We start from the raw sequence: 24,419 nt of genomic DNA, 5'->3' as shown, positions 1-24,419 counted from the left end.
AATCCAGCCAGAATCCCTGTCTGAACATGGATCGAGATATAGAAATGAAACTTGAAAAAAATAAATTAGGGTTTAAAATCCTAGTATATTCCGATAAACCCCATCTCTTCGAAGAAAAACATCACCCTAAAAGGGGGCATACGTATATATATTTGTATCTATGGACTAATCGTACTGCGCGTATATATTTGATGTTTGTAAAGGGGGGGTAGAGACTCGACAATTTTGAAATTTGAAAAATAACGCTGAGATATAATAAAAATTGAAAAGCCATTAAGGCACCGGAATATAGAGATCATTCACGCGCTGTTTTGGGTAACCCGCGCCAGTTTCAGTGGCGATGTTGGCTCGAACTGGTTTTCCCCCATTGGGCGTGAGTTTTTAATTTGGCTACTGTCTTTAGGCGTGAGTTTTAAAAAAGAAAAACACACAGAGTAGCGAAATTGAATTCTGTGTGAAATCCCACGATCGTAAAATTCTTTGAAATGATACGTGAAATTGAAATTTAGCAACTCAATCAATGATTTAATAGGGTTTAGTAAAAATTTTAAAGCAAAAATACGAGAATGGGGGAATTAGGATTACCTTTTGGCGGATTTTATGTTGTAAGAAAAGTTGAGGGAAAAAAAAATTAATGAAACGTGGAATCATTAATTTATTTAAAAAAGGGGGTGATCTTTTCGTGAAAAAGCGCGTAAAAACTTGGGAGGGATATAATTAAATTAAAAAATAGAGAAAGAAAAAATAAAATAAAAAATAAAAAGAATTGAATTACTAATGAATGTAAAAAAAGGCAAAAAAAAAGGCCATTCTTATCCTCACCCAAAAAAAACCCCCGGAAGAAAAATTCGCGTCAAATTCAACCCCCAACTCCGCCACACCTAACAATGGCGTTATCTCCCGCGCTACTGCCCCCTCCGTCAGTATTTCACGGCAACTTCTCCGCCCGGCTGCCGTCTCTCAATTCCTCCGGCGTTCGATGCGGAGCTCTCCCGTTAAGGCTCGACGGTCGTCCTGGTCGAAAAAACAGAAGCCGAAAAGTCGACCGGCTCAAGACCACCATTGAGAAAATTGTGCCGCTGCTCAAAGAAGAGTTTAACTCACCAATGTTCATCAAGTAATCAGTGAAATTTTTCTATTTTGTTGAAAATTTTCTTATCTTTTTGGTAATAGCATGACAATTGTAGCGGGAGTATGGAGTCATTGGGAATTTTTGCTTTTGTGTTTTATCAGGTCAGGTTGATAGTTTTGGTTTTTTTAGCTAAAAATTTATTCCAATGACAATGGCTTGGTAATTTGTATCTGGGGTGTGGGATTGGAAAATAAATGGTTAAATTAATAGCTACATTTGAAAATATGAATCTTGTTTGGGATTTAATTCTGATCTATATACAATATGCTCACGTTTGTTAGTTTCTCAGTTTGCAATGCTTTTACAAGGATCATCACACAGGAAAAATTTTTTAGTAAAATTGATTATGGAAGCATTGTTGGGGGGGTGGGAAATAAGTTTGAGGATTTTCAAATCCAAATCGATGAAATTTCTCTATTTTGGCAAATGGTTAAACTTCTCTGTTCAGAAAAGTGTTCAGATGATGTTATTCAGTGTGTTTATAACCTTCTTCGGTTGCCCAAAGACACTATGGAGTTGATGGGGGGTTTTAGATTATCTTTATATATAAGTTTCTTTTCTGATCTCATCCTGGGAATGTACAGGTCCCAAAAGTACAAAAGATTGTGGTGAACTGTGGAATTGGAGATGCTGCCCAGAATGCAAGGGTTTGGATGCAGCTATGAATGTTTTGGGACTTATTTAAAGCCGATTAAGGGCGACAAAGAAGGCTATTGCCACATTTAAGATTAAGAAGGACCCACTTGGGATTGCCACCTAAGAGGCAGGGGAATATTTTGCTGCTGCATTCTCCATTCCTATCTCAAGTGTTTGGTTTGTTTTCCATGAAAATATAAGAGATTGACGGGTTATATCATAAATGATGCATGTTCATAGATATTCAAAAGCGAAACTGCTATATTGGAAAACGGGAAAAGTGTACATTCTTTCTTCAAGTGATCAATTCAGCGATGATCTGAAAAAGGGGTTGGGGGGTTGAGGTGATTGTGCACCTGGTTATCATTTACATTCACATGAATATGAAGATTTTGGCATAATAAAAGATGAAAAAAAAGGTAAAATATATCTCTCTAGTCCCAACCGACCTTGTGTGCTCCTACTGAATGTACAATGCATGCCTAGAAACTAAACACTTTATGCCTTTTTTGGGGTTTTTAAAGGAAAAGGGGTGGATTATGAAATTAAAACCCTTCCTTCTTTTTTGGGGGGCTTTATGGCTCTAGTGTGGCAAATCTCAAAACAACAGATATAATAGGAACATACTTGGGTCCTTAGTTTTCCCGAACCACAGCCATTTTTATGATGCTTATAACTTGAAATTCTGGGCGATGACAACCACCTGATAGTAAACCCCCTGTTGCAAAGCTATGAAAGAAATAGTGAATTTTTAGCTAACCATTGGCTTCCCCCCCTAACTTCTTTTTTTTTTGACAGTTGATGTACTCTTTTCTTGATTTATCAACTTGGGACTTCCTAGGGCGTGATTTTCAAGGGGGGAGCAAATAGCTTTGATGGAAATGGCCTCGCATTGGCTTCCCTGAGCAGACTGTATTCCCAGAGCAGCTTTGACATACTTGGTAAACCGAGGGGGAAGGCGTCTGCATAGAGACTACAGCTAACACAGATAAAAAACTCACAGGGTTTCTGGCCCCATGGGGATGCCTTTTAGAGAAGGTGCTGGGGCGGCGGCCCTCCCAAACCCCAATTGGAAGAAGCTGAAGGGTCATCACTTTGACTCGAAATCAAATCGAGTCGAAGCAGAAGACCAAAAAAGATAAGGCTCCCTCTTGTTGATGAACAATTTTTTTTTAATTTTACCAAAAGATAATTTTTTCGTTCTTCGATGTGGACTAAGTCTTTTATATTTACATGGCATTAGGCCATTGTTTTTATATACAGGAAAAATGTTGGATCATGCATTTAAGTATGCTTCTCTCATCAGATTCCAATGCCCTGAAATTTTAAGTGGTGAAAAATACCTGGCGTAAATCATATAGTTAATTTGTAATCTGATGGTCAAAGGTTGACTTATAGGTTTGATGAACCATTTGAGTCATGAATCCATATGGTAATTTCTTTTGGGAAGTCTTGGTCAGGACTCGGGAGCAACAAGCTTCGTGAATTTTAAACCCTTGGGGGGTTGCAATGCTGATTTGTGGAGTTGGAGGTGGTCAAACAACCTCAGTCATGGAGATACATTCACCCGATAGATAAGCCACGTCGGGGCCTTGGGGGGATTTTTTTCGACAAACCCCGGGGTGGGGTTTGGTGTTTGAAGGTGTTAGTTTTTATGCACTAGTAAAATTTATCCTAGTGTTTCGTTTTGCCCTCGTGAAAGTTCTTCTGACTCTTTTTTTAGGCTTATTGGTAAAAACTTGTTAATTTTGCAAGTGACTGACATATTAACTTAATGAACTCTGGCTTGTAAAGCATATAAGCAAATTCAAGTTCAAGAGTGATAAGAGCTCATGCTAGGCTCTGCAATAGGCTTGAAACGAGCAGTTGCGAGCTATCAAGCCAAAATCATTCTCGGGCTCAACCGGTTAATTATCAACATCATGACTTCAAATGGTATGATTTCATCATAAATCATCTTGTGATTGTGAACACAAGTACGTGAAAAACGTTTCTTCCTCAAGTAAGGGCTAGTTACATGTTTCTTAACTATATTTTGGATTTAGAGTAAAGGTCAAAGTGGTCATAGCGATATGATCGTTTTATCGATTTGGTCGTAAACGATTATCTTTTTGATTATTTGGTCCTCACAAATGAACTCGGCCCGAATTGGTCATCACTTAATAGAACGTAAAAAATAGACGGTCGATGTGATTTAATTACGTTTTGACCAAAATTAAATTACTAATTTTAATTGAATTAACATTATCTTAGCCAACGCCACTTCCAATTCCAATTCCATGGCACCATCAGCGTCCTCGGCCTCAAGAAAGCTTCACCGGTCGATTCGGACCTCTCCAACCTCAGCTGCCTTAGAACTCCTCTTCCTCTCTGAAACCGCTTCTCAGGTGAGTTTGCGTCACTAATTTCACTCTCCAACCTCTACCCGCCTCGATCTCTCCTGCAGATTCTCGTGAAATCCCTCTCGTCAACCACCTCACGCATTTGCTCCCTCACGCTGAGGAGAACTCCTTCTCCGGCGCAATTCCCGATTACACTTGCGAATTTGCGAGGAATTCAACGTGTCGGGGAATAAGTTCGGAGCTATACCAAGCTCGTTTTCTAAATTCCCTGATGCGTCGTTTTGGGGGAATCGGCATTATGCGGGACGCACGTTGGAGAAATGTGGTGAAATTGCGTCGTGGTGAACTCCAAAGCGACGGTCTCTCCTCTTGACGCAATTACGACTGCAGGTTGTCGCCGAAAACAGAGAAAATGAAAGGAGAATGAGAATGAAGAAAGGAGAACGAAGAAGCTCTTCGTCATTTTAGTGTTTTTAACAATTTTATTTTTATTTTTAAAATAATTTAAAATATTAATTAAAATAGTTAATTTTGGTCAAAACTTAATTAAATCACATTGCCATTTTTGACGGTTCGTTAAGTAATGACCGATTTGGAGTCTGAGTTCATTTGTGAGGACCAAATAATCAAAAAAATAATGTTTAGGACCAAATTGATAAAGCGATTAAGTATGTTAGGGGCCACTTTTTGGCTTTTTTCTTGGATTTATCTACTAAAATGTGAATACTTTTTCAATTATCTACTTTTGAATTTTTAAAATTTTTTGGTTTTGTTTGTTTTGTCATGTACTCTCTTCGTCCGCGAATAGGAGTCCCATTTTGCCATTTTAGTCCGTCCGCGAATATGAGTCCCGGTTCATTTTTACCATAAATATAGGGTCCCACCTTCCACTAACTCATTTCACTCACATTTCATTTAAAACTAATATATACAAGTGGGACCCCTATTCCACTAACTTTTTTTCCATCCACTTTTCTTAACATTTCTTAAAACCCGTGCCGCCATGAAATTGGACTCCTAATGGTGGACGGAGGGAGTATAATGTATTACTCCCTTCGGCCACAAAGACTTTGATCGGACAAAGATTTTAAAAAATGTAATGAAAAGTGGGTTGAAAGAATTAGTGGAATGTAAGTCATATTTATATATATTAGTTTTATAATAAAATGTGAGTATGAATGGGTTAGTGAAATATATGGCCCATTATAGAAATGGTAAAAAGTGAAATAGAAAAATGGGACAATGTTTGTAGGACGGAAGGAGTACTAGTTGCTAACTAACTAGGAGTATTATACATTGGTTGATGCCCGGCATTTTTCTATTGGATATGGAAATACTCAATCGAGAAGAACAAAAACACCAATTTGTTTTAATTCAAATTCAAAACATTGTTTAAAATATACTACCTCCGCCCTTTAAAATTTATCCCACTTTGACCCATCACGGATTTTAAAAAATGTAATGGAGAGTGAGTTGAAAAAATTAGTGGATTGTGAGTCCTACTTTTATATATTAGTTCTATAATAAAACGCGAAGTAGGAATTTGAAGTTGGTAGAACATGGTGGTGCAGCTAAAAATAAAAGTAAAAGTTGAAATGAGATAAATTTTGGGAGATGAGACAGAAATGGATAAATGGGACAAAATTTTGGGGACTTGGCTACAGGTAGTATATGTTAATCGAGCAGATTTATTCCTAATTAGCTATATATTTTTTTATTTTTGCATTTTTTTTTGTCAACATATACTAAATAAAATACATAGTATCACAAATAACAACAAAAAAAAAAAGAAAAAAAAAAAAAAAATAAAAAGAAAAACTAATCGACCTCGTGATCATCATCTAACGTCCTGATTTCTTTGGATTGAAATACGGAATCCCAAACAAAAAGGGCTTAACAAGATGCGCGAGTATCTTAATCAAGCTTGAGCTTGTCAGTACATCCATCGTAACCAAGAGCTTGCTATGACATGTGATACTATCTTTGAGAGGACACTTAGAGTTCACAAGGCCCTAAACGTGATTATTTTGTGCATAAGCAAGAGTATGTTTGAAAAGATTTGAAAGAGCATTCGGAGTTCTACAAGCTCGTTTAGTAATCGTTAAAGGTTCAGGTCAAAGCTAGTTTTAGGAATTGCTTCCCGACATCATGAACACACCATTTTCGCGTGCATTATGATGCACAATATAATTATTAAAGACGAATGATCAAACTCAATGCATTCACTCTACCAAGAATCTAGGTCACCTCGGATCGTCAAGCTCCGGCAAGGAATATATATAGGGGTGCGTTAGGCTCCTTTGTATCCAGTGTCCTATTTCCTTCTTAATCTCAGCCCTTGGATCCTTGAATTGGATGGTTGTGATCAATGCATTATTAGTATATAATGTTGCATTATTAGCTAGCAGTGCATTATTAGAGTGAAAATGTGCATTATTAGTCTATAATGTTGCATTATTAGCCGTGCATTATTAATGAAAATGTGCATGGCAGAATGACACGTGGCATTAATCTAACCGTCACATGACAAAATCGTGGGGCTAAGATTAAGAAGGAAAAAGGACAAAAGATATGAAAAGGATTCGAATACATCCCTATATATATATATATATATATAGAGTAGTGATATAGGGCAAGTGCCCATTAAGTACATAACTAGAGAACAAATCACAACCACAAGATCAAAAAAATCAAGGGCTAGTATTAACACATGTAATTTTTGAATTTGAAGGAGAAATCACTTCACTCTATCACAGATTTACTTCACCATAAGAAGGCGGGGGTATAATGGACATTTCACAAATAAAAATAGGGTTAACATTTGAATTATTTTCTCATTCGGTTCTCTGCCATCCTCCTCTTCGTCTTCCTTTTCCTTTCCCCAAAATTTTCCCTTTGCATTCAGTCTTCTCGCCTTGATCAAAATTGGATTAAATCAAATTTTTCAAAATGTGAGTTGTTTAATGGTTTCTTCAATGTTTTATATTTCTCATTCGTTTTAATCCATTTCTTTTCAAAATTTCGATTAACAAGCTTTCCCTTTATATTTGAGTTTAAGTTTTTTTAATCGACTATTGTTTCTTGATTCTATTTCTCCTTTTTTCCCCCTGGTTTTTTGTATCGTCAAGCCTCCAATTTAATTTGGGTTTATTTAGGCAAATCGGATGGGGAATCATTGAATCTGGGGTTTGTAACATCTTTGATAAATTTTTAATGTTGAGTGAAGTGTTTGTCACCCCTGCTTATGGTCTTTTTTTTTCCATTTATGGTAAAATTGTTAAAAAGTTTTTAGTTTTAAGTGAAGTGTTTGTGACCCTCATATCTTTGTTTCCTTTTTAAAAAACTTTTTAAAAGGGTGATACAGTGTTGGAATTTTTATCCATGCTTATACTTTTTTTCCCATTTCGGGGGAAAAACTTGCTTGGGTGAAGTATTATGGTTAGAGTGGTGTTTGTGACCCCTTTTTATAGTGAACTATTTTTCATCTGTAATAAAAGTGCATAGAGTGAAGTATTTCATGCTTAGAGTGAAGTGTTTATGATTTTTGCTTATAGTGGATTTTTTTTTCTTAATGGAAAAAACGTGCATAGAGTGAAGTATTCATGGTTAGAGTGAAGTGTTTGTGATCCTTCTTAAATCCCTTTTTTCATCTCGGTGAAGAAAAACGTGCTGAGGGGTATTACATGGTTGAGTAAAGTGTTTGTGATCCTCTTTGTGCATTTTTTTTAATCTCGTGAAGAAAAACGTGCTGAGTGAAGTATTTCTGATTAGAGTGTATGAGCTTAAAGTGAACTAATAAATGTTAAGAGTGAAGTGTTTTTTTTGGTGATTGGTTTATGCAGAGTGAATATACGATGTATGTTTTTAGGGTGTTTTGTGTTTTTTTTTTTCGTAAGTGAATGACCTTAGAGTAAAGCTATGATGATTTTTACTATGGGGGCCCAGAAAAAGATTAAAATTTTCCTAAAAGAACGAAGGAAATATAAAAGGCTAAAAAAAAAAATTCAGGCATTAATATTGTTGGAAACAAACCATGAGTCATTGAATATCTTGACGACAACATCAAAACATTATCGAGAATGTAGCAACAACATGGAGATAGATGTGGAAAAATGATTGTAAACTTCAAGCGTTCATGACCATTTGTATGAAACTGATATAGTTCATAATATGTGTCATTTAGTTCAATATAAAGCTCATCATTTTCAATTAAATTCAATATTATGTTAGACTATATACTTCCTGTAGAACATATTTGCATCACTATAAAACATATTTACTTCACTGTAATTCAATGTAAAATTATTATACTTCACTATAAGCATATAATAGTTCACTATATGCACAATATACTTCACTGTAGTGAAAAAAATAATAAACTATAAGGCATGTTCAATTTACTTCACTTTATGCTCAATATACTTCACTATATGCACACTATACTTCACTTTATGTCCAATCTATTTAGTTCACGTATGGATACTTGTTAATTATTTAACAAAATATAGTTCACAACTTAAAATTGTAATCTGATAAGTTTTGGTACGAAGTGAACAACTATAGTAGTGAACTAAAACAAGTACGCAGTGAACTATACATATGTAAGAAGTGAACAAAAAACAAGTTTGCAACAAAATAAAACTCACGTACATAACATGTACGCATTGAACTAAAAACCAGTAAAAAGTGAATTAAAAATAAGCTGACAATGAAATAAAACTCACGTTTAGTGGACTAAAAACAAAATAAAACAGTGAACTAAAAATAAGTAAGAAGTGAACTAAAAATATGAGGTTTGATATTTCAGCGAAGAATATAATTTACAGAGTACAATTTTTTTCATTTCAGTGAAGTATATTGAGCATATAGTGATGTATATTGTGTTTATAGTGAAGTATATTCTGCATGCCTTATAATGTACCCTTTTTTCATTTCAGTGAAGTATATTTTTTATATAGTGATGTATATTATGATTATAGTGAAGTATATTTTGCATGCCTTATAATGTACTGTTTTTTCATTTCAGTGAAGTATATTGTTCATATAGTGAAGTATATTCTCATATAGTGAAGTATATTCCTAAACCCTGAACAATGCGCCCAAACTTTTATCTCTCTCTCTCACAACAGCAACGCCTCTTTTCTCTTTCGCCTGGTCGCGGAGGACCACCGCCGTCACCGGCGTGTGGCGATGCGGGCGTCTCCCTCCTCTTTCCCCGACTGTCCTCTCTCTCTCACTCTATCACTATTTCTCTCTTGACCTCATCGCAGGCCTAGTCGACACCGTCACCGTAGTCGGTGAGCGGCAGCGCACGGTGTTGGTCTCTTACCTCATTGCGAATCAGAGACGAAGCTTGGCTGTGGAATTTGAGCCAGCCGCCGGTACGCCATCCTGTCCTTGCTTCGGCCATTGGATGATGCCCGCCGTCAGTCCCGACTCCAGACGTCGCGATTCGACCGGGAAGTGACGTCGCGATCAAACGTGAACGAATTTGGACAAGAAGCTGAATTTGGTTTAGAAATCTCGCAACACAATTCACGTTAATTTTGCGAACAAATTTGGTGAAGATTGGAAGAAATCGGCGCTTGAATTCTGGAGGAATCTACGCTTGAATTTTGAGAGAAATTGCACTTTGAATTTGAGAGAAATCGTTGCTTGAGTTTGAGATGTTGATATTCAATTTCTAAAAATGCCCTTGGGCTATTATTTTTAACAAAAATCTGAAAATTTGTTTAACCTTTAAGATTAAATTGGAGTAACAAGATGTGTGGCTGAGATTTATTCTCTAGTTATACACTTAAAATTAGTTAGACCTTGATCACTCCTCTATATATATATATATATATATATATATATATAGTCCCATTATCCACAAATCCACTCTTAAAGACCGAACCACCGAACCCTACCAAATTAGGGCTTTTAGATCTAGTTTTTTATGGATAAGATACAGAAATTTATAAATTATTTTCGCCTTCATCACGAGCCTATTTTAATTCATCCGAAGGTAAATAAGTCATACTAACATGTTACGAAGATTTAACTTCGTTCCAGAATATATTACTTCATTCCAGTAGGTTTTTACTTCATTCCAATACGATTATTGTGGTTTCGCCGTCGCGTGCCGTTCTTTCTCTGTACAATATATATCACCACCACCATGGCGCTAATATTGGTTTAATAAACACATGGAATAATGTAATAAATTATTGGAATGAAGTATGTGTAGAAGCATTTGAAGTCCTACTGGAATGAAGTAAAAATGTTATCCAATGAAGTAATAACGTTCCTGAATGAATTAATAAACTCACTTGAATAAATTGCATTTTTAAATGCTAATCAAGCAAAAACTCACGTCAATGAATTTGAATGAAACATATGTTGAATCATTTCAAAACCTACTGGGAGCAAGTAAAAACATGTTGTAGTTTCAAGGTATTAGGTACATAATGAAGTAATAAACCTATACAATGAAGTAAAATGGCTAGTAATGAAGCAAAAAAAAATTTCGCAGCAGCACATCTCATCAAAAAAACTAGATCTAATGACCCGCAGATTTGGTCTCTAGTTCGGTCTTTAAAATTGGTTGGTCCGACATTGATCACAACTCTCTCTTTCTCTCTCTCTCTCTCTCTCTATATATATATATATATATAGTCCCATTATCCACAAACCCACTCTTAAAGACCGAACCACCGAACCCTACCAAATTAGGGCTTTTAGATCTATTTTGTTATGGATGAGATTCACAAATTTATAAATTATTTTCTCCTTCATCACCATTCTATTTTTATTCATCCGAAGGTAAATAAGTCATACTAACATGTTACGAAAATTTAACTTCGTCCAGAATATATTACTTCATTCTAGTAGGTTTTTACTTCATTCGAGTACGTAAATGTGGTTTCGCCGTCGCGTGCCGTTCTTTCTCTCTACAATATCTATAACCACCGCCATGGCGCTAATATGGTTTAATAAACACATGGAATAATATAATAAATTATTGGAATGAAGTATGTGTAGAAGCATTTGAAGTCCTATTGGAATGAAGTAAAAATCTTATCCAATGAAGTAATAACGTTTCTGAATGAAGTAATAAACTTACTTGAATAAATTGCATATTTAAATGTTAATCAAGCAAAAACTCACGTCAATGAATTTGAATGAAGCATATGTTGAATCATTTCAAAACCTACTGGAAGCAAGTAAAAACATGTTGTAGTTTCAAAGTATTACGTACAGAATGAAGTAATAAACCTATACAATGAAGAAAAATGGGCTAGTAATGAAGCAGAAAAAAATTTCACAGCAGCACATCTCATAAAAAAACTAGATCTAATGGCACAGATTTTGATCTCTAGTTTGGTCTTTAAAATTAGTTCGACATTGATCAGAACTCTATATATATATATTTAAATACTAGTAATTTTTATATACCCCTTGTTAAAAAACAAATTTCATGGTCTTCAATTTTGCTGTCTTACTTGCCAACACGACGGAACAAGTCAGTAGCTCTATCTTTCCCTCCCTCTCTTCGGATTTGCTTCAGCCATGTAGTTGACGCAGTGCTCAAAATTCGGCACTATATGTCCACGTTTACTTAATCTGACTACATATATTTTTGAGATTCCTGCATAAATATCCCGTGAAGACATACTTTCGTTGTTTCTCAACTATTCTATACTTATTTCCTCCTTTCTTTTCGATCAGATTTGGCCTCTGATATTTGGAATCCATATCAGTAAAATAGGAGAAATTGTGCAGCGTACATAAACTGTTTGTGAAATGGCCGCGATGAGGATTTCACGATTGAAGCATTTACATTCTGTTAAATCGACTTTTCAATTTCACGTACGACCTTCTTCTGCATATTCGAGCAAATGCTATGCCTCTGGAGAGTCGGATACTTTGCAGAGATTTGATCAAAATGGTTTCGGGATGTCGGGTTTCAGATCTTCCAACTTTTCTCAATATTCTAGGGGGTTTTATTCTGATGTGCGTATTTCGAATAGGTTTCTGAGAAATTCGACTTATCGCGGCAGTCTTCCGTTTGCTGGAAAAACCCCTTTGCTCAATCAACGTTTCTTCTCATCAGCTAGTGATGGTAAAGGTGTCACTCCGGTAGATGCTACAGGTACTGTGGGTGATGTTAGCGTTGGTGGGGAAAATTGGACTCCTAAAGTTAAAGAAGCGTGGGAATCTGCGGTTGAGGCTGCAAAGTATGCAGGAAAAAAGGCGAAAGAGGCTTCTGATGAAGCAGCTCCTCATGTTCAGGAGTTGCTTGATGCTCATCCCTATCTTAGAGATGTGATTGTGCCAGTCGGTGGTACTTTGGCAGGAACGATGTTGGCATGGTCTTTGTTGCCTAGGCTATTTAGGCGGTTCCATAAGTACTCCGTGGAAGGACCTGGTGCTTTGCTATCAAAGGGTTCTTTGTTCGGGCCCGTTCCTTATGAGGAAAGCTTCTGGGGTGCATTGGAGGCTCCAGTCCGATATTTTGTAACGTTCATGGCTTTCTTGACAGTGTTAGTCTGCCATTACTTTACTGTTTTTTTATGTGATGTTCTTTTGAGTTTGTAGGAAAAACTTAATCCATTTTTTTACTCTGTGCAGAGGGGGAATGGTTGCACCGACTACTATTGCCTCACAATATGCAACACAGGCTTGGAAAGGCGCTCTTGTTATATCCGTTGTCTGGTTTCTTCATCGGTGGAAAACTAGTGTGATTGCCCGAGCTTTGGTTGTTAAGGGCTTAGAAGGTGTCCGGAGAGATCAGTTACTGACTATGGACAAAATCTCAACCATAGGACTCTTTGTTGTTGGGTCAATGGCTTTAGCTGAAGCATGTGGTGTGGCAATGCAATCTGTTCTGACTGTGGGAGGCATTGGAGGTGAGTGTGCCTGGAAATGATTTCTTCTGTAATGAAATCCTTCCAATTTGTGATATAGTAATATGTTACTGCTACTCCTAGAAACAATTTGTGGAATAGTTTAGAAACAAGTAATAACTTTGATACATCCATTAATATGTACCACTTCGTAATTCGGTATCTTCTACAGTTTGATATGCTATCAATATCACAGACACTTTTATGTACTCCATGTGAAATTTGTTTCTTATTCTGCCATATCATTGAAAAAATGCTGCGACATAACATCCTCTCTGTTTTGCGGATCTGGTATGTATTGGCATACTTTGGTTCAGCATCATGTCCTGACCAGTGTTTTTTCTCTTCATACAGGAGTTGCCACTGCTTTTGCTGCCAAAGATATACTTGGGAATGTCCTAAGTGGTATTTCTGTACAGCTGTCGCAACCATTTTCAGTTGGTGATATGATAAAAGTATGGCTCTTGCCTCTGGCTGTCATTTTCATACATTTGTGACCCTATTGTAATGCTCGAAAATTTTGTAGTTTTCATATCCATCATATGCCTCATATTTCCATCGCTGAACGCTACTATTTGTATTTTAATATTTTATATATGTCATTTTAGTGCTGGTATTTCAGGTTTCCAATTAGATTTTGATAATAATTGGTGTGCTGCATTTAGTAATTTACATAGCATGGATCCATTGGCTCATGGCCCCTCTGTTGATCAGGGCCAAGAAATAGTAACATGCCAGCCGGCATTGTTCTTCCATTATTAATGTAGTCTTTGTTGATTTTGTTTTTGAGCTTCCTAGCTAATGTCTTTTATTTGAAAACAAATTATTTACAACTTGCGCTCTTTGATTCCCTGAAAAGGATTGATAAGAAACTTTGAATGTTCAACCTGAACCAATATGGATTTCTGTAAACTGGGTATATAATGTAGCTTTCTAGAGAAACATGCTTCTGATAGTTTTGCATATGCTCTCAGATTTTGATAAATTGTTATATTCTCTTTCCTTGCTATTCTTGCTGCAGGCTGGATCTGTAGAAGGTCAAGTAGTAGAAATGGGCCTTACAACTACCTTATTGCTGACTGCTGAGAAGTTTCCTGTTGTCGTCCCAAATTCTCTGTTTTCCAGCCAGGTATAGCATCAATCTCATTCTTTGTCTGTGTAGTATTTTGGAACCTGCTTGTTTTCTGCTGCAAGCATCTGTATGCGATGATTTTATTTTATATCCTATTAGCAGCCACTTGCAAATTCGTTCTTGTCTGGCAACCAGTTACGCCCTCTGTTCCAAATATTTGCCTCCAATTTGACCCTTTACGTATATTAAGGATTAAGCTGGGAAATTAGTTACCTAACTAAACTTCTTATAGTGATGAAGTTAGGAACTTACGGTAACGTAGAGTGTTTAATTGTCAAGACTTTAAAGGCATATTTCTTGGTGACTGTTAAAGGCGGTATCAATATATACTTGGTGACTGTAAAAGGCATGTTTAGTTATAGGACTATATATTTGGGACACTGCAACATATTACTGATCAAATATTTGAGACAAAAGGGACTATAAGAGCACTCCCAATGGTTTGGGGATAAACTCCCTTATTTCTCCCTAACTCCTGCCACATCAGCGCCACATCAGCACCAAAATTTATCCCCAGTTTTTAGCCAACTTTTAGCCAACCTCTGCAATGGTTTCTCCCTTATTTCTCCCTTATTTCTCCCTAACTCAACATTTCATTTTTACATCATCACTAATTTAATTGTTTTATTTTTATATATAATAAAACTAGCTTATTTAATTTATAAGATAAAACAAATAATAGTAATAAAGTTCGTTGTATTAAACACGGGTACACATTACAACGAAGAAAATTAAAAAAAAAAAAAAAAATGGAAGTACATGAATGGAAATAAAAAATTCAAAGAAAAAAAAATTCAAGGGCGGTGGGCGCGGTTTCTATTTGCCCACAATTCTTCGATGATATCGTGTTGTAGTGCTTGATGGGCCTCCTTCTGGTGTATGTCCATGAACGCTTGGAACCGTTCATGTTCGTTGTGCGGTACACCCTGGCGGGCGGACTCGGTTGAGACACCGTGACTCGATGATGCAACACTTGGGTCGTTGGTGACGTCGAGGACGCCTTCGTGTTCATCATCGATGATCATGTTATGCATGATGATGCACGCATACATGATATCGGCAATATCCCCCTGGTAGAAAAAGCGCGTCGGGCCCTTTACCAGTGCAAATCGCGATTGGAGCACCCCAAATGCCCTCTCCACATCCTTGCGCGCAGACTCTTGCGCTCGGGCAAAATACCTTCTTCTATCTCCGAGTGGGCATCTGATCGTCTTCAGAAACACGGGCCATTGCGGATGAATGTCGTCAGCCAGGTAGTACCCCATGTTATGCACATTGCCATTGGCCGTAAATTCGATGGAGGGGCCTAACCCGTTGATCCGCTCGTTGAAAAGGGGCGAGGAATTGAGAACATTTAGGTCGTTGTTCGACCCGGCTATACCAAAATAAGCATGCCAAATCCAAAGCCGTTGGTCGGCAAGAATGATGCTGGGATGCGTACCTTTGTAGCCGGTAGTGAACTGGCCTCGCCACGCGGTTGGGCAGTTCTTCCCTTCCACTGATGCGTGATCGATCTTTGCCGAGCATCCCCGGAAGCCGTGCGGTCCTCCGGTGCCAATCCAGTAGGCCACGGCAGTCAGCTGCGTCCGGCGAGCGAAGGTAGTCTTCCCCCAAATATCTCTCGCACGCCCTGACAGAAATTCTTCAGGCACTCGTTGCCAGTCGTCTCGCCGCATTGCAGATACTCATCGAACATGTCGGCGGACCCTCCGTATGCCAACTGCCGGATGGCAACAGTGCATTTCTGTAGGGGCGATAGTCCATGTATCGGCGCCGCCGGCGGATTGGCCGTTGGGGGGGTGGCTGCTGCATTCGAGCGATCTCGCTTTGTATGTAGCGGGAGATATAGTTGTTGATTGGGTTGTTGGCGAAACCCGCTACATCCCATCCGGTGGGAGCGGGAGGTACCTCTTCTTCGGAAGAAGAATGTGATATTTCCTCGTCGGACTGAGCACGAGACGATGAATCAGAACTCATTTAATAAAGATGGAGAGAAAAAAGATTGAAAATTTGTGTGAATGAAGTTTGTGGGTGATGAATGGAGGAAGAGGATGAAATATTTATAGGGGTGGAAATTAGAATATGACCGTTGAGGAAAAAAAAAAAAAAAAAATTGATCATCGCCGAAAAATCGCCGAACAGCTCCCCACAGTGGCCGGCGATGATCCGGCGATAGCCCGGCGTTAAAACGCCGCTTGGCGTAAAATCGGTAGGAATTTCGCCGAAAAATCGCCAAACTCCTCCCAATGGCCGGCGATAAGTCAGCGATATCCGGCGAAAAATCGCCGGATTTTCGCCGTCGCTATTGGGAGTGCTCTAAGCTATATCTGGTAAATTGTTACAAGTATTATACATTATTTATGCTCCAGCATTCCATCTCTAATCTCTTACAGTTGCACCCATAAAATCTCATATCACCTAAATCAGTTCTCAAGTTCTGTCAAACAAATAAGACAGTCTTATTATCTGATTACTTAAGAAATTATTGGAAGAAATATCAGACTCATAGTTATTAAAGATCGACATGAAGGAAGGCTGAAAGGGTGACAAATAATGTTTTCTGCCAATTACAGGTAATTGTCAATAAGTCACGAGCCAAATTTCGCGCCATGGTCAGACGAATTCCACTGCAAATTGATGACATAGACAAGATTTCCTCAATATCAGAAAATATAAAGTCCATGCTCAGATCTCACTCAAATGTGTTTCTGGGCAAGGAGGCCCCTTACTGTTTTCTGTCTCAAATTGAGAGATCATATGCAGAGCTCACGTTTGGATGCAATCTTAAACAAGTGGTAAGTCTTTTTTCAGTCTAACTTTCTAATTTTGAAAGTTCGACTTGATCTGTATCTTGTTACAAGTTGACTAAATATGCGTAATAAAATGAATCGTTCTTCAGAGACCCATATTTCCAATCAGACAAAAGAATTCGTTTGTTGAGCATACTTGAAACTTTTGGCTTGCTATTTAAGTCAACACTTAGGCTAGTCTACCACAGGTTACGAGCATATCTGCATCCATGTTTTTACATAAAGGGTATTCTGGTGAATTGTTAGACCTGTGAAATTCAAGATGATAAACTAAGTGGAATTTGAGTTTCTTTACTGACTCATCGTTTTCCTTGCACTGGTCTTTGAGTCATGAGTTTCAAACATTCATTGGAAATATATCTTCATAACACTTGAGGCATTCCTTTCAGGTCAATTTAGCACTAGAATACATGTATTCTAATAATGAGAAAGTCTTCTTATTGTTGTAGTATTAGTATATATATGAAATGAGTTCCTAATAATAGCCCAATTTTGGAACAACTGCTATGTTTCTGTTTTTTGCTACAACTGCTTATTGTGCACTATAATGCTGCAGGACAAAGAATCAGAGCAGGATATCCTGCTTGAGGCTGTCAGGATCATCAAACAACATGGTGCTACGCTAGGCAGTACTCGTGAAGACATTATCGGTTGATATGCTGGATGGGGTTGAAGTATTTTGTTTCGAGGTCAGCTTTATCTTTGTCTGTTACATGGTGAATGTACAAGATACTACCATACAAATCAGAAAATGAAAGTTGCTGGATTTTGAATTCTCTGTAGAATCTCATCTTTATCTAAACGTGAGATGTCACCTTCTTTGAATGTTACTGTAATATTCCATGTTCCTTTTGCACACCTTTTGGTAGTTCAGAACTTCAGATTGAGAATGTGAGAGCTTCAGGAAATTGAAGTCCATAAAATATGTAAATGATTGGCCTCTAAGGATCTCGGGAAACAAAGAAGATGTACATAGAGATAAAGCAATTGGTATTAGAATTATTCATCTTCATAAAATACAACCATAAAAAGCGAACACTAATAGCTACGGACCTTGAACTGAAAGCCAGTGAGTAGCAAAAGAAATATAAAAACAACCCATGCATCATAAGATTCATCATCTTCAGTAATACATACTGTTAGCAAAAGACACATAATAATAACACGCAACACATGTAGCAAATACTCCCATTAGAACTTACTAATTCTCTTAAACCCCATTTTTCAGATAATCCACGAAGTTGTAGATATAACCATGGTTGAGCTCTTTATTTGCGAAAATCCCATTTGCAGCTTCTTTTGTACGGGCTCTTAGTGCTTCCCCTTCCTTGGACACCATTGCCATTTGCAATGCGTTTGCAATGTCATTTCTCGTAAAAGAGCCATCTTCAGCTCGTTCAACCTCTATTGCTAAGCCCTTCTCAACTAGAAGCCTGGTATCCAATGGTTGAGTGATGATGAATGGCAACAGCACAAGACAATTAGCATGTGTCAAATTTTCAACAACAGAAGACCACCCTGCATGAAACAATGAAGCTCCTATTGATGGATGTGCAAGGATTCCCGTTGCGGCGCCCATCCAATCTGCACGAATCCCCTCCCTGCCGTCCGGGACTCAAATCCCGGGGGCAGTACCTCATCATCATCGCCACCACCCCAATCAGGCTTCACTAGTAAAAACAAGAAGGGAAGCCCGGATAGTTCAATCCCATATGATATCTCATGAATCTCCTCTCTCTTCAACTTATATTCACTCCCAAACCCGACAAACACTACAGCGTTTGGCTTTTGTTTGTCAAGCCAGTCAAAGACTCTACTCCACGGCTCTTCCCAAACAATTTTGGTGCCTACCACCTTCTCAGGTGGAAGACATCCCACTGGAATCACTGGCTTTCCAGTGACTTTCGAGTATAGATGCAAATAATCGGCTTCGAGTTCCAGGCAAGTGCGTATAGCAAAAGCCTGACATCGCTGGCCTATTTTAGTTATGCGTTCTCCATCTGTGATTCCAGATGGCCTTGTACCAAAAAAGAGATTATGCATAGCTATAGCTTCATGTTTCCTGCAAAATACTTGTGAGGGAAAATCAACCCAATCTGGAGGGGCAGTCATGTCCTGGGGCAACCTCCTTTGGCCCTTGCTATCGCCATCGCCATCGCCATCGCTGGCCAGAAACTCAGGTGTCCAACAGAACACAACAGAGCTAGCAGTAAATATGAGGTTGAATATTACTGGGATATTTAATTGTTGTGCAATATCAAGTACCTTGTGGAAAAAGAAATCTACAAAGATCCAGTCTGGTAACTTGTTTGCAATGAAATTGCTGATGGGTTCCTGAAAGAGATCGCAGGATTTCTTTAGGTCATCCATTCTGTCAGCTGGAATGTCTGTAGTGGCTTCGGCATTGTCTGGGAGGGGATTGGAGTCAAGCTTGGGGAGAGGAAGGGGAATGAATTCAATAAATGATCATGTGACCAAATGCCAGCCATGGCACCATCACAACATGAACCTCCTTTTCTCCACTCATTTTTCTTCCACCCTTATCCATGCCAACTCAATGATTTCAACGATTTTGATCACTGTGTATAAATTGGTGTGAGAGAGGTATACTAGATGTAAATTTTGGAATTGCATTTGCTTGTGTACCTACCTACCTATAACCTACCAGTACCAGCCGACACGACCACTCGTTCTGTACCTCACTATGCTATCAGTAAGCACTCGAAAGAGGAAGAAGGGTGCGCCAATGGGCGGGTACAGTGGGGGCGACTTTTCCTTTATGAGAAAAATCGAATTAAATTAATTTTCTGTCATTTTTCTGGTCACACATTATTCAAGAGTTTGTTGTCAAAATGTGCATCTCAAATATTCCTCAAATCGGATCATAATTGGTCCTCTGTTAACAATTCTGTTAATATTTAATGGTCAACAATTTTAATCACAATTTTGACCAACTTAAGCAGTTTTTAATGGGATTACCAACTCCTAATCATAATCTTAGTTATTTTAAGGATATATCATTTAAAATACCAAAATAAGAGTATTAAAAAAGAAAAGTTATAGAATATGAGATATACTTTTTTATATTAACTAGTATCACGCCTGTGAAATTAATATATTCTTAAAACATTAATTTTAAATTTTAAATTAATTAAACAAATTAGAATCAATATTAACAATGAACAATATGAGTAATAATTTTAGTTATATGAGAATAAAAAATCTATACAAATCAACATTGAAGCATAATAAATTTGAAACAAATCACATAATATAATGTTTAAACATTAAATCATGTAGTAAGAAGATAAAAAATCTATCACAACAAAGAATTAAATACAATGGATAATTTCTCATCATTTTTTAAACTTCTTTATGCACTACATTAACTTTAAAATTAAAATCAATCCCATCATTATAAACTAAAACTTTCAATTCTTCACAATTCGTCACTCTTTAACAGATCTCGTAGGTAAAGCCGTCTGCCTCACCTAAAACTACAATAAAATAAAGAACAAAATTAATTTGCAATGCACAAAATCAATAATCAATATGTATTAAAACGATCATCCATAGAGCAAAACATAAGATGTATGACCCATGAAAGTACACAATTGAACAATGAACACCACATAATAAATAGAAGTACCGCATAGTCAAACTTGAGAAAAACACCGAGTGTAGGAAGAAGAATAACCACGATAATGTCGACCCAGTTGGCTCGTAATCCTTAAATGAAAGATGAAAATGCTGTAATAATCCGATTCACACTCCTAAAAAGGACGGTTCATAAGATGCAAAATAAGGCATACCATATATTTTTGTTTGAAAGTGTTAATGTTATGTTGTTTAATACAACTGCTTGCTTAGAATGATCATCTACTGTTTCTGAATGAGCTATAGCAGTTGTAGAAATACAGTCAATTTCATTCTGACAATTAACTATTTATTCATTAAATCTCATAAGCTTTGGAAAAGTCAATAATGCACTTTGTCTGAACTTCATCAACTTTAGTTGCATGACTCCCAAGCCTTTTTGATTCTTCAGAAAGCTTTTCGATAAATCCAAGAAGAGATTCTGAGGTATTCTATCATGTGCGCATTTTAATATAGGACGGCCATTGTGATAAAAAGATGCAAACCTTCTTATTTTACCAATAATGTAATTCTTAGTGTAAATAACCTCTCATTCACTCACGTATATATGAAACATGGTAAACTAACCAACTAAGTGGATTATATATTTATTAGAATTAATTTTTGAATTTTATATTAATTGCATTTACATCCCTCAACATAAAATGATTATTCAAAACCTCCCAAAACTCCCCTTTTATATATTGTATAGATTTTATAATAAAATGCGACTCTTGTTGTGGGACGATGGAAATAGTATTCCAAGTGTATACGTTGTACCTAGTGAAGAATATGACAAGGTCATTTTTTTTTTGGTAAAGAAAGCAGGCTAAGCCTGAGATGAAAGTAAACTAATGACAATATGAAATGCCTAATCATCTATCATGAAGGAGCCAAATATTAAGACCTGATGGTGGTTGATCCAAAACATGCACCCCACGAGCAAAGCTGTAGGCATGGTGCGATAAGAAGTCCGCCGCAAAATTCTCCTCGCAATGCACATGGCTCACCACTGCTGAGTCAAATTCTGAGATTAATTACAAATCCTTCGAACTACAGCCTTGCAACTAACATACACCTCAAACTTTCCCAGTATCATAGCAACTGCTATAAAATTATCACTCTCCACCTCCAACACTCTTATTCCAAGTGTCTTTGCAAGCTCCAAACCATGGAAAATACACCAAATTTCAGCCAAAAGAATAGAACATATCCCGATATTCACGACAAATCCATGCCCAAATCACGCCACCACCAAATGCTTGTCTCGATTCACTCTCCAATGATGCGTCAGTATTTAATTTCAATATACTCAAATGTCTCATTTGTCAAAAGTGAATCAAGTTGATATGCTGGATGTGGTTGAAGTATTTTGTTTCGAGGTTAGCTTCATCTATGTCTTTTACCTGGTGACTGTACACGATACTACTGTGCAAATCAGGTAATGAAAGTTGCTGGATTTTGAATTCTCTAAAGAATCTCATCTTTATCTGAAAGCGAGATATCACCTTCTTGAATTTTCCTGTAATATTCCATGTTCCTTTACTGTAGTTGAATGGCCTCTAGGGATCTCGGGAAACAGAGAAGATGTGCATGGATAAAGCAATTGTATTAGCATTATTCATCTTGTTAAAATACAACCATACAAAGGGAATACAAATAGCTAAGGACCTTGAACTAACAGCCAGAAACTTATAGTAGCAAAAGAAACATAAAAACAACACACAACACATGTAGTGACTAGTGAATACATATGCCATTAGCAAAAGAAACATAATAACAACACACAACACATGTAGCAAATGCTCCCATCAGAACTTACTTCTTTTCATAAACGCCATCTTTCAGATACTCCACAAAGTTGTTGATATAACTATGGTTGAGCTCTTTATTTGCAAAAATTCCATTAGCAGCTTCTTTTGTACGGGCTCTTAGTGCTTCCCCTTCCTTAGAAACCATTGCCATTTGCAATGCTTTTGCAATGTCATTTCTCGTTAAAGAGCCATCTTCAGCTCGTTCAACCTCGATTGCTAAGCCCTTCTCAACTAGAAGCCTGGTATCCAATGGTTGAGTGATGATGAATGGCAACAGCACAAGACAGTTAGCATGTGTCAAATTTTCAACAACAGAAGACCACCCTGCATGAAACAATGAAGCTCCTATTGATGGATGTGCAAGGATTTCCCGTTGCGGCGCCCATCCAATCTGCACGAATCCCCTCCCTGCCGTCCGGGACTCGAATCCCGGGGGCAGTACCTCATCATCATCGCCACCACCCCAATCAGGCTTCGCTAGTAAAAACAAGAAGGGAAGCCCGGATAGTTCAATCCCATATGATATCTCATGAATCTCCTCTCTCTTCAACTTATATTCACTCCCAAACCCGACAAACACTACAGCGTTTGGCTTTTGTTTGTCAAGCCAGTCAAAGACTCTACTCCACGGCTCTTCCCAAACAATTTTGGTGCCTACCACCTTCTCAGGGGGAAGACATCCCACTGGAATCACTGGCTTTCCAGTGATTTTCGAGTATAGATGCAAATAATCAGCTTCAAGTTCCAGGCAAGTGCGTATAGCAATAGCCTGGCATCGTTGGGCTATTTTATTCACACGTTCTCCATCTGTTATTCCAGATGACCTTGTACCAGAAATGAGATTATGCATAGCTATAGCTTCATGTTTCCTGCAAAATACTTGTGAGGGAAAATCAACCCAATCTGGAGGGGCAGTCATCTCCTGTGGCAACCTCCTTTGGCCGTTGCCTTCAGGTGTCCAACAGAACACAACAGAGCTAGCAGTAAATATAAGGTTGTATATTACTGGGATATTTAATTGTTGTGCAATATCAAGTACCTTGTGGAAAAAGAAATCTACAAAGATCCAGTCTGGTAACTTGTTCGCAATGAAATTGCTGATGGGTTCCTGAAAGAGATCGCAGGATTTCTTTAGGTCATCCATTCTGTCAGCCGGAATGTCTGTAGTGGCTTCGGCATTGTCTGGGAGGGGATTGGAGTCAAGCTTGGGGAGAGGAAGGGGAATGAATTCGATGAATGGTGAGAGATTAGGTGGGATTTTGGGGAGTCTTGAAATGTTTCTGGAAGTAGAGATGAAGGAGACATGAATGCCAAATTTGGCCAAGGCAATGGAGAGATCCAAGAATGGGATCATGTGACCAAATGCCAGCCATGGCACCATCACCACATGAACCTCCTTTTCTCCACTCATTTTTCTTCCACCCTTATACATGCAACTCAATGATTTCAAAGATATTTATAGCTGGTGAGACTTGAGAGAGTGATGCTGGTTTGAGGTAGTGAAATAGGGGTTACTTGTCTAGTTAGTTGAGTGAGGTTACTGGTTTTTCTCTCCATCGTGTATCATGCAGGACCTGTGAGTGTGACCTGTCCACGTGAAGTTTAGAGTTGCAGTTATTTTCTCCCATTTTTGAGAGAACTAGGAAAAAGTATATTGTCAATGGAGTATGTACTTTTCATACGCAATAAAAAAAATATATGTCAGCTGTCTGTCTCTACAAATGCTTAATTACATTTGTCGTATTTTTTTCATTATTTTTTAACCATTTTTCTCTCATTTTTTCTCTCTTTTTCGCTTTTCCCCAATTTTGTTTCTCTCGTCTATTTTCCGTTATCCATTTTTTCTGAATTTCATATATTTTAAAAAATAATTATGCAATACACATCAAATTAAAAATCATAACAAAAGCTTTAATTTCATATATTATTAAAATAAATAAATTTAAATAAATAAATTATAAATATTAAAAACATATTCAAGACTTTTTATACTTCCTCCGTCCCAGATAATCGATCCAGTATTCCATTT

General features: G+C 37.5%; 2 protein-coding genes and 2 pseudogenes across 4 annotated transcripts; 2 read left to right on the top strand and 2 right to left on the bottom strand.

Moving 5' to 3' along the window:
• Positions 1 to 887: 887 nt before the first annotated feature.
• LOC125206273 lies at positions 888 to 2,910 on the top strand (annotated as a pseudogene).
• Positions 2,911 to 11,620: 8,710 nt separating this feature from the next.
• Positions 11,621 to 17,765, top strand: LOC125205460 (mechanosensitive ion channel protein 1, mitochondrial). 3 transcript variants are annotated; one of them, XM_048104405.1, is made up of 7 exons: positions 11,621 to 12,050; positions 12,123 to 12,635; positions 12,724 to 13,001; positions 13,353 to 13,453; positions 14,020 to 14,127; positions 16,704 to 16,925; positions 17,497 to 17,765. In XM_048104405.1, exons 1-7 carry the CDS (start codon positions 11,896 to 11,898, stop codon positions 17,593 to 17,595), a joined length of 1,476 nt encoding a protein of 491 aa, XP_047960362.1. In that variant the 5' UTR covers positions 11,621 to 11,895; the 3' UTR covers positions 17,596 to 17,765. The 3 variants fall into 3 exon arrangements, with proteins under 3 accessions (XP_047960362.1, XP_047960361.1, XP_047960363.1); XM_048104404.1 differs by having other exon boundaries at positions 11,621 to 12,635; XM_048104406.1 differs by lacking the exon at positions 16,704 to 16,925 and having other exon boundaries at positions 11,621 to 12,635.
• A 154-nt stretch (positions 17,766 to 17,919) lies between these two features.
• LOC125205461 lies at positions 17,920 to 19,693 on the bottom strand (annotated as a pseudogene).
• Positions 19,694 to 22,166: 2,473 nt separating this feature from the next.
• Positions 22,167 to 24,008, bottom strand: LOC125204390 (putative UDP-rhamnose:rhamnosyltransferase 1). The gene has a single exon (XM_048103045.1). The coding sequence runs from the start codon at positions 23,820 to 23,822 to the stop codon at positions 22,395 to 22,397; it is 1,428 nt and encodes a 475-aa protein (XP_047959002.1). The 5' UTR covers positions 23,823 to 24,008; the 3' UTR covers positions 22,167 to 22,394.
• Positions 24,009 to 24,419: the final 411 nt, after the last annotated feature.

Source organism: Salvia hispanica, chromosome 2 (assembly GCF_023119035.1).
Source record: "Salvia hispanica cultivar TCC Black 2014 chromosome 2, UniMelb_Shisp_WGS_1.0, whole genome shotgun sequence".
NCBI lineage: Eukaryota > Viridiplantae > Streptophyta > Magnoliopsida > Lamiales > Lamiaceae > Salvia > Salvia hispanica.
This window is presented reverse-complemented; position numbering and strand designations above follow the sequence as displayed.

What these genes read in the sequence shown, in the direction of transcription:
- LOC125205460 (XM_048104404.1), top strand. Translation starts at nt 11,896, where the DNA reads ATGGCCGCGATGAGGATTTCACGATTGAAGCATTTACATTCTGTTAAA. An exon ending in GACTGTGGGAGGCATTGGAG is followed by an intron (nt 13,002 to 13,352) that starts GTGAGTGTGCCT and finishes CTCTTCATACAG; the next exon opens with GAGTTGCCACTGCTTTTGCT. An exon ending in CAGTTGGTGATATGATAAAA is followed by an intron (nt 13,454 to 14,019) that starts GTATGGCTCTTG and finishes TTCTTGCTGCAG; the next exon opens with GCTGGATCTGTAGAAGGTCA.
- LOC125204390 (XM_048103045.1), bottom strand. Translation starts at nt 23,822, where the DNA reads ATGTATAAGGGTGGAAGAAAAATGAGTGGAGAAAAGGAGGTTCATGTG.